At 51.8% G+C, this 10,010-nt stretch overlaps 1 protein-coding gene across 1 annotated transcript; it reads left to right on the top strand.

Moving 5' to 3' along the window:
* Positions 1 to 1,742: 1,742 nt before the first annotated feature.
* Positions 1,743 to 9,306, top strand: GUCA1A (guanylate cyclase activator 1A). Its single transcript, XM_014479547.2, has 4 exons — positions 1,743 to 2,771; positions 8,133 to 8,282; positions 8,643 to 8,736; positions 9,052 to 9,306. Exons 1-4 carry the CDS (start codon positions 2,571 to 2,573, stop codon positions 9,222 to 9,224), a joined length of 618 nt encoding a protein of 205 aa, XP_014335033.1. The 5' UTR covers positions 1,743 to 2,570; the 3' UTR covers positions 9,225 to 9,306.
* The last annotated feature ends 704 nt before the right edge of the window (positions 9,307 to 10,010 follow it).

The raw sequence follows: 10,010 nt of genomic DNA, 5'->3' as shown, positions 1-10,010 counted from the left end.
CATGGCTTGTAGGATCTTAGTTCCCCGACCAGGAATTGAACCTTGGCCCTAGGCAATGAAAACACCGAGTTCTAACTATTGAACTGCTGGGGAATTCCCATGAACCATTTTTTGAGATGCAGATTATTTTTTTTAAAGCAAAGATTAAAAAATCACTGGTGATCTCATAACTTAGAGATGACCCTGTTAACATTTTGGTGATTTCCTTCTCATCATAGGTATCATGTTCACAAGTGACAAGGACAACTGTATTGGCATCACTCTGGTCTCAGTCTTTCTCTCTCTCTGGTCTTCTAAAGGGGCATTCTTAAGTCGGGTCCTTTGGATGAACTTTCTCAGAATGGGCAAAAAGAGCTGGAGAACTGGAAAGGAGACCTTCTAGTGGATAATGGAAAGGAAGAAAACTGCTCCCTGGGGGAAAACCTGGTCTGAGAAGGCAGAGACCTGGTCCAGAGCACGTAGTCCCCCCACCCCATCCCCTCCTCTGTTATATCTGGCAGATGCCTGTAGATCAGGCCAGAGAAACAGCCCCAAGAGGTTCCTCTGTCAAGGAGGGAAATCTCTCCCTGGGTGCCCAGGGTTCTGCTTCCGGTGGTTCTTCTGTGCCCTGAGCTATTGGAAGGGGGTGTCCCCCTGAGAGAGGGCTTCTAGAACTGAGCAATATTCAGGGGCACAGATCCCATCACTCCAGGCTCCTCCCTCCATCCAGCCAGTGCTCACAGCCTGTGGATACACAGGACTGGGCCCTGATGGCTGGAAGGCTGTGATTGCCCTTCTTTGTTGAGCTGGCCCATCTCTCTGAGCTGACCTCTCCAAACCCAGTTCCTTCTGTCCAGTTCTTAGGAAGTGATCTTAGGATGACAGCCTGACACTCTTTCCACAAAACTGTATAAGAACTACCGTCTTCCTGGTGCCTCCATCCTCAAACTGCCTCTGAGGGTTCTAGTTTGCTTTTTTTTTAATATGTTTTTGATGTGGACCATTTTAAAAGTCTTCATTGCATTTGTTACAGTATTACTTCTGTTTGATGTTTTGATTTTTTGGCCGTGAGGCATGTGGGATCTTAGCTCCCCAAGCAGGAATCAAACCCAGGGATCTAACCTGCACCCCCTTTATTGGAAGGCGAAGTCTTAACCACTGGCCTGTCAGGGAAGCCTCCTCTAGTTTACTTTTTTATTTAAATGAAGAGAGGGTGGTCCATGTAGCAGATGAGAGAAGCAAACAGGGAAGGGACAGGACAGAGCTAGGGCTTAAGTGCACTTGAACGCTGGCTGGGGACTTCTCTGGCGGTCCAGTGGCTAAGAGTCCACGCTTCCCACATGCCACCACCAAGAGTTCGCATGACACAACTAAGGGTTCTGCGTGCTGCAACTAAGACCTGGCAGTGCAGCCAAATAAATAAATATTTTTAAAATTATATATATATATAAAATAGTCTATGGCCAGAGAGTATGCCACTAGAGATTAGAGAAAGATGTTGCTGCATAGATGGGCTTCTATTCTCAGCCAGGGACGCTTCCAGGACCAGCAGGTAGCAGCACACTCATGCACCTGTGTGCCTGCACTCACAAACACACAAACACACACACACGCATGCCCCAGGCCACTAGGCACACACTCAGTGTCCCCTCCCCCATGCCCCTGAGTGGTGATGGTGTCAGGTTCAGAGTGAGATGGAGGGCTGAATTCAAGCCTCCCATGATGGGAAAGATGCAGTTTCCAGGAACATAAGTGTGGTCAAAACAGGACCAGTGTGTGTGTGTGTGTGTGTGTGTGTGTGCGTGCGAGGCTATGTGTATTTGTGCAGTTTTATGTAAAAGGGGTTTCCCTCTGACTTCTCTGGTCTCATCTGGGGAGCCTATAAACTCAGCATCACCCAGGCCCTCTCATATATTAACTGTCCGTGGTGTGATTGGAACCCCTCTGTCATGACGGCCAAGTGCAGTGCACAGCCTGGGTAACTGTACACAGCAGTCCTCTCAAGGGCCCTCAGCTGGCCCAGCTCTGGAAGAGAGACCAGATCTTTCTCATAGGTACCTCAATTCCGTGTCCGAGGACAGGAACCAGAAACACTGAGCACCCATTCAAACCAGGAGAAGGGAGTGGCGGTGACAGGATAGGAACAGCTGTTGGCTGGCCACCCACTTTGTCCCCATAAGTAGGGATCAGGAGATTGCAAATTGGGTAAGAAAATCCTCTCACCTCCAGCTCAAGACTGTAATCCTGGGCCTCTGGTCCCCTAAGCTTTGTTCTATTTTCGCTCCTCTTCTTAGAGTGAGCGGGTCTCCATTGGCTGCAAGGATTTAGTGGGGACTTTTAACACAAGTTTTCCGGCAGCCCTTGGATCTGGTGTAGGCTTGCACAGCCCCCGTGACCTCCTCTCCTCTGCTTACCTCCTCTAGTCATTTCCCTGCGCTTTGGGATTCAGGCCCTTCCTCGCTCAGATCTGGGGAACTCAGGCTTGTGAGCGAGGAGGGCCCAGTGTTAGGAAGCCCAGCCGCGCTGGTGTGGGGACCAGCGGTGAAAAGAACCGGTCCCCCTTGGGCATCAGCCTCCCGCAGGCCTGAGCGATGGGGAACATTATGGACGGTAAGTCGGTGGAGGAGCTGAGCAGCACCGAGTGCCACCAGTGGTACAAGAAGTTCATGACAGAGTGCCCCTCCGGCCAGCTCACCCTCTACGAGTTCCGCCAGTTCTTCGGCCTCAAGAACCTGAGCCCGTGGGCCAGCCAGTACGTGGAGCAGATGTTTGAGACCTTTGACTTCAACAAAGTGAGCTGGGCTCTGGGTGGGGAGCGCTGCAGGGATGTCCCTGGGCTAGTGTGGGGGTGGGGGGGCAAGTGTGAGGACAGCTGGAGGAATGACTGTTTATCTGGGAGACTGAGTATCTACATCAGTGACTCCAGTTTTCTAACGTCCATTGAGCACCTACTGTGCGTCAGGCACTGGAGGTTTGGAAATGAATCAGCCCTCATCCCCAAGGAAGAGAGAGAGAGGGAGACCCTGGTCAGTGCACTCGGAGGCTAAACGTTGGTTTCCTCTGCCTCTTCCACATGCGCAATTTACCCCAGAACAACGTGAACACTTACAAGACGGTTGACAAGCACCTACTAAGTGCTTGGTGCTGCACCTGGTGCCTCTGCACAGGCCCTCAGATGCTCCCGGGATGCAGAAGGCAGAGGCGCGGAGGGCAGAGAGCAGGGTGATGAGCTTCAGGCTGGCTTCAGGCCCACTGGTCTGGGGTGGGCAGGTCCACGTTGTTTGGGTCACCCATCCCATGATGATCTGTGGACCCTAGAACTGGGACAGTCAGGGTTGCCTGGTCACCGGGGAACCCAGGCCACTCCAGCTCCCAAGTCCCCAGTGACCTCAGTTCATCCTAAGAGGGCCTGAAGGTCTGTGCAGTGGTCAAATTATAGATGTCTCCCCAAGGGATCACCTGAACGCACCAGGTGAGGGCTTCCTGAGAAGATAGAGGGGACACTGTAAGTTTCTGTCCCTAGTTTTCATCAGCTGGGTGGCCTTGGAGCCCATTTCTTCCCCGCTCTGCCTCAGCTTATTCACCGTCAACTGTCATGGACATCAGGAGCATTAGTTAAGATGTTTCTTGGTATTTCAGAGCAAACCTTCCATTAATTTGGAGCAATTCAGTCAAGATGTAGTGGTAGAAGAACGTAAATCCATACATCTATCTCCCCTCACCCTCTGGCCCCCAGCTGCCTCCTCCAAGGTGAGGACAGGAAGCTGCCAAGTGTCCACTGCACGCTGGGGAGACATTGCCCAGGGCTTTTCCGGCTCTCCTCGCTGCCCAGAGGGTCCCAACATCATTGTAGGTGGGGCTTCTAGGGAAAGCTGAAGCTCAGAGTCTATTTAAAAACTCACTAATGTTTAGGATCAAGGGGCCAAAGCAGCTTATGGGCTTTGAGCCCCAGCCTCAAGGGCAGCACTGTGGTGCCTGAGGGCTTTCCTAAAAGAGGTGCAGGGTCAGAGTACTGGAGCCCAAGGTATAGAGACCAAGAAGGGATGGCATCCTCACGCTAGACCCCTGAAATACTCCAGAAGAAATGATCTTTCCTGAAAAGGTGTCAGAGTCCGTGGTTGAGCCTCAACTCATACCCAAATGCACTGAAAGAGCTCAGCTTCTTGCCTGTTAAGGAAACGCTTTGAATCAAGATAACCCTTTGGATCTCAGATCTAAGATGACACTTATGACACCGGGGCGTGGCAACCCCTCAACAATTTGGCTAACTGAGTCATTCAAATGCTAGCTCTTCAATTTCTGTCACATGTAGGCACCACTGATGACTCAGTAGAATTCGCCTGCAGTGCTGGAGACCCGGCTTCTATCCGTGGGTCAGAAAGATCCCTTGGAAAAGGGAATGGCAACCCACTCCAGTATTTCTGCCTGGAGAATTCTATGGACAGAGGAGCCAGGCAGGCTACAGTCCATGGGGTCACAAACAGCCGGACACAACTGAGCAACGAATACTTTCACTTTTTTTTAAAGCGCCACTTGTATTGTCCCAAACCCCCGTCTTTGATTCTACTCACACCCCTGCCTTAGGGCCTGGTTCCACCAGGCAGTCTTCCTCCAGAATTCCACTCAGCTCACACCTTCCCCAGCTGCAAGGCTCTGGTCAAATGTCTCCTTTCCACTGATACTACCCTGATGTCCTGGTTTCAGCCCTATTTAACTGGGACTAGTCCTCACCTGGGCATTTCCTCAACCTTCCCTTTTCCCCTAGAGCATGTCTCGTCTTTGTATTAGAAGATGATGTCATCTTCTAATACAAAGACGAGACATGCTCTATGATTATGGTCAATCTCCCTGATGGAATGTGAGCTCCACAAAGGCAGGGATTTCTGTCTTTTTCATTGCTGTATCCTTTGCACCTAGAACAGTGCCTAGAACACAGTAGGAGATCAATCAGTATTTTTACTTGAGTGAATGACTATATGAGAAATTATTAGTTTTATGGACTACTTATATATAATATATATTAATTAACATTCATACTTGCTAAACTGAAGAGCATCTTTGTAACATTTGAAGTGTCTTGTACACTGAAGGCAGAAATCACACTTTGGACACAACTTCCACCCACTGTCACCAGTAAAAGACAGTGGGGCAGGTTGGCTACAAGATGAGACCCAGGACTAGGAAGCTTTGATACAGAAGACTGGAAGTTTTGGATAGTGCAAACAATAGCCCTTGGGCCTATTTTTGTCAATGAAGTTTTGTTAAAACACACCACATACTCCTTTTACAGATCATCAAAACTGAAATATGTGCTATGTGCCCTTTGTAGAAAAAGTTTGCCAGTCCTTGAACTAGAAGAGAGTTGTATCCTAGGGTACTGTGGCAGATGGTCAGGGTTTGGGGGTACGGCCATGAGTAGGGAATGTGACCAGGGCAACCTGCATATGCTTTGCTTACTTCAGAGTTTTGCCTGAGCTTGAGTGTGCCTGGCAATCACACAGGTGCACACAAATCAATGTAAATCTCCCATCCTTGCATCTGAGCGCTGGGTGGCAATTAAGAGACTCAGTTTATTAATATTTATTTATTTGTTTATTGGCTGCGCCACAAGGCTTGTGGGATCTTAGTTCCCTGACTAGGGATTGAACCCACGCTCTCCTGGCAATGGAAGTGCCAAGTCCTAACCACAGGACAACCAGGGAATTCTCAAGGAGACTCAGTTTCTAGGCAAGGCTTTATCATTCACTAGCGTGTGGCCTAACCTCTCTCACCTTCAGCTTTTCATCTGAAAACAGAGATAGAAATACCCAGAGGTGGTTGTGAGATTAAAGGAGTAAAGTGAGTGAAACACACCTCACCTGAAGCACACAAAACAAGTTAGTATTGTTGTAGTCTTATTACAGATCTAACCCAGACCACAATCCTGAAAAGCACACACTGTCTTTCCGTCTCAGAACTGAGACCCTGAGGCTGACTTGTCCAAGGCCACACCTCTCCCAAGACATGGTTTAGGTCTTTCTGGAACAAACGCACCTGCCTTTCCATTGCCCCATTCTGGCCATTTTTTAATTACAAAAAGTTACAAAATTAAGAAAAATTTTAATTACCAAGAAATGACAGCTCACTGTAAAAGTTTCCAACAATATAGAGAGATAAAAAGTGGAAAGCAAAGTGTCCTTACCCTCTGTCCCCTTGCTTGGGGGAAATCTCCACAGTGGTAAGAAAGCAAACCTCTTGCTTCTCTGAGCATGGCTGCAGGGGGGCCTGGCTCCACCGTGACAAAGACCCTGAGAGGAGGGTTGGTCAAGGGCTGATTGAGGGACTTTCCTGGTGGTCCAGTGGTTAAGATTCCGCATTTCCACTGCAGCGGGCATGGGTTCGATCCCTGGTTGGGGAACTAAGATCCTGCATGCCCCATGGCACAGCCATGTGTAGGAAAGCCCTTGAACATGGGGAAACACCCTGAAAATATTCACTATGATTTTGACTTCCATTGTGGAGCTCAGAGTGGTTAAGGCCTCACCTAAGGCCAGCACATGATTGGGAACTCTTGGAGGCCTTCTTGTCCCATGTCTGCCACATCCCTAATAACAGTACCCCAGCCTCTGCTTGCATACTTTCAGGGACAGGGAGCTCATTACTGCACGAAGCTGTCCCTTCCACTGTGGGTAGTTCTGTCTGTTAAAGAGTTCTTCATACAGATCCCAAACCTGCCACTCAGTAACTTCCCAGTTCCAGAGCGAGGGTTGTGAGTAAGTGGAGCAATAGAGGCTGGACTCTGGGTTCACAGGCTCTGAGTCCAATGCCCCTTTCCTTTCAGCACTCATCCTCTCTGCAAGACACAGGCTTCCCTTTCCCAGATTCACTTGACTTGGGCGGAAGGTGGGCAGAGGCAGGCCTGTGTTTCCTGCTTCCCTGACCCTATTGGTAGGGCTGGCAGGGCCAGGTGGAAAGTCAGCTGCTGAACATATGGGGGCTCCTGGGGAAATATCCTGCAGGAATATCTTGTACCACCTTCCCCCATGGCCAATCCCTCCAAGACTCAGTGAGGGCACGACCTCCCCCAGGAAGCCTTTCTGCTGCTTTTGCCTGGTCACTGTCCTGGTCTGTGATTCCATAATGTCCCGTCCAGATGTGCTGTCCCTGAACATATGTCATGATGGCACCATGATTTCCTTATAGTGATGGTAATAATAATGTATGTGTTAGTCGTTCAGTCGTGTCCGACTCTGTGACCCCATGGGGTATAGCCCGTCAGGCTCCTCGGTTCATGTGATTTTCCAGGCAAGAATACTGGAGTGGGTTCCTTCTCCAGGGGATCTTCCTGACCCAGGGATCAAACCTGGGTCTCCTGCCTGGTAGGCAGACTCTTTACCGTCTGAGCTACCAGAGAAGCCTTGGTGGTAGTAATAATAATAATAGCTGACATTTACGGAGTGCTTACTATGCGCCAGGCAGTGTTGAGTGCCTTACATACCTGCATTTATTTAAGTCCACATCAATTCCATGGAGGTGGGAGCTATTATAACTACTACTGATCAAGGGTCAGAGTCATGTTGAATCCTTTCTCCCAGATCCTACATATTTGAGAAGGTGGGGCCAGGATTCCAGCCTGTGTCCTCAACGCGGCGCTCCCGTCAGGACGGGCTTTATCTTACTGAGTTCTGAATCCTCAGCCTATCACAGCGCCTAGTCGGTGCTCAGTAAGCTTCCAAGAATAAAGGGAAGAAGGAGAAAAGAGCTCGATCCTCCAAGTCTACCTCTATCCCTTATCCAGGCGCGTTAGAACGCATCCAAATTACGCCCCTATTCCTAAGGGGTTCGTGTCTCAACTACACACATCTTGCAACCACACCCACCAAATTGGAAGGGCTGAAGTTTGAGGATCACAGCGATGGCTGGAACCAAAGTTAACTGTGAAGTGATAGCAATAAGCCATTTACACTCCAGTGGGCGGTTGGTTTATCCGAGACGCTCAGCGTCTCCTGGGCCCCTGGGGGCTTCGGGGGCGGGGCCGGGGCCGGGGCCGGGGGCGGGGCGTCGGTCAGGGCCTGGGCTCAGCGTCTCCTGGTTCCCCCAGCGGCTCCGGGCAGGGGGCGGGGCCGGGGCGGGGCCTAGACAGAGGGGCTCAGGCGGCCACGCCCCCCGCCCAGGACGGCTACATTGATTTCATGGAGTACGTGGCGGCTCTGAGCCTGGTCCTCAAGGGGAAGGTGGAACAGAAGCTGCGTTGGTACTTCAAGCTCTACGACGTGGACGGCAACGGATGCATCGACCGCGACGAGCTGCTCACCATCATCCGGGTAACTCCAGGTGCCGAGGGCCGGGCAGGGGCGGGGCCGAGCTGAGAGCTGGGGTTGGGTCTTCAGCCTGCTGGGGTCGGTCCGCGGGCTCGGAAGGGGACGGGATTGAGACTTAGGGTCCCCGCTGCGGCTCGGGCCTTCACCAGCTGCGTGACCTGGGCCAGGTTCCCCTGGGACTCAGTTTCTCTTCTGCACCAAGAGCTGTAGAAGCGCATCCCCTGCTCCGTCTGAGGTCCCGGGCCACCTTGACCTCTACTCCCCTGGCTCCCCGACTGTCCCTTCGGGAGCTTGACTAGCTCTCTCTGCCCCATCCACCGCTGAGACGAGTTAGGACGGGTCCTCTCACTTCTTCCCTTCCAGGCCATCCGAGCCATTAACCCCTGCAGCGACTCGACCATGACCGCCGAGGAGTTCACCGATACAGTGTTCTCCAAGATTGACGTCAATGGGGATGGTGAGGCCGCGCTGGGGCTCCCCAGGGAAGGGGCACTGGGGCTGTCACCAGTCTCAGAAAGGGAGAGGGCAGGAGGGGAGAGGGAGGCACCAAGGGGCTGCTGCTGGCTACCTCCTCCGCCTGCCTCCGCCCTGGCCACAGAGCTGGCTTTTGGGGATGTCTGCACCAGACTTTGGTCTCTGGCTCCTTGGCCGGCTCTGTTCACAGCCACTTCCTCCAGCCTTGGTTCTGTCCCCCTTACAAGGTTGCAGCTCTGGGCCCCGGTCAGCAGACGTCAACGCCTCCTGCCCATGATGCCCTTTCTTTCCACCCCAGGGGAACTCTCCCTAGAGGAGTTCATGGAGGGCGTCCAGAAGGACCAGATGCTCTTGGACACGCTGACCCGAAGCCTGGACCTTACCCGCATTGTGCGCAGGCTCCAGAATGGAGAGCAGGATGAGGAGGGGGCTAGCGGCAGGGAAACGGAGGCCGCGGAGGCCGACGGCTGAGCTCACTGCCTGCTCTTTCTGTACTGGGGAGGGTGTGTACGGTGGTGCCTGCTGTTTCACTGTTGTTTTAATACTAGATAGAGTCTACTGAACTCGAAGGCTCAGCTCACTTCTTAGGAGTCCATGGTGGCAGCACAGGGGCAGTGGTCCAGAGCGGGGGACCTTTCCGGAACTCTCTGTGTGATTCAGCTGATGGTGACTGCTCCTTGCTCTGGGCAGCCTTCAGCATCCGTCAGGCTCCTCCCTACTCCCTTCCTGCACCTCCCCCAGCTTTTACCAGCTCTTCCACTGAGCTCTGGTTCCACGCTCTTTTAGACACGGAAGCTCTCAGGCAGAGGTGGGCTTTCCCAGGACTCCAGTGGGACCCTGCAGATCTGGTGGCTGCAGCCTTCAGCTGGGTACTATCACATGCCCGTCCTGCCCCCAGCATCCCGGAGCCTACTAGAGTGGTCTGTGTTGACTCATTCCTCCCTTCAACAAGCGTCGAACAGCTACTTATATTAATGCTAGATGTTACATGTGCAAAGAAGAGGACAGTTCGCATCCTCAAGAAACTCACAGCATCCTTATCAAACAATAGGCCAAGAGAAGTTATGATACTATAGACAGTCCTCCTTAATCCTTTGGAAATGTGTATTTATTCAGAAGTGATTGCATAACACCCTCATTTTTCCCCTGCTGGCCCCTTGGTGCCACGTGGTACCACACGGTACCCCATAGGATTGCGACTCATTGTTAATGGCAAGTGTGCCGACCATCCCTGATCTAAACTAAATCCCTCTTACC

The sequence above is a fragment of the Bos mutus genome, chromosome 23, assembly GCF_027580195.1.
Source record: "Bos mutus isolate GX-2022 chromosome 23, NWIPB_WYAK_1.1, whole genome shotgun sequence".
Classification (NCBI taxonomy): Eukaryota; Metazoa; Chordata; class Mammalia; order Artiodactyla; family Bovidae; genus Bos; species Bos mutus.
Note: the sequence above shows the minus strand (reverse complement) of the source record. Positions and strands in the feature narration are given on the sequence as shown.

Excerpts from the sequence above, each read along its gene's own strand:
- GUCA1A (XM_014479547.2), top strand. The coding sequence starts at position 2,571 with ATGGGGAACATTATGGACGGTAAGTCGGTGGAGGAGCTGAGCAGCACC. Across the intron at positions 2,772-8,132 it reads AGACCTTTGACTTCAACAAA|GACGGCTACATTGATTTCAT; the intron begins GTGAGCTGGGCT and ends CCCCCCGCCCAG. Across the intron at positions 8,737-9,051 it reads GATTGACGTCAATGGGGATG|GGGAACTCTCCCTAGAGGAG; the intron begins GTGAGGCCGCGC and ends TTTCCACCCCAG.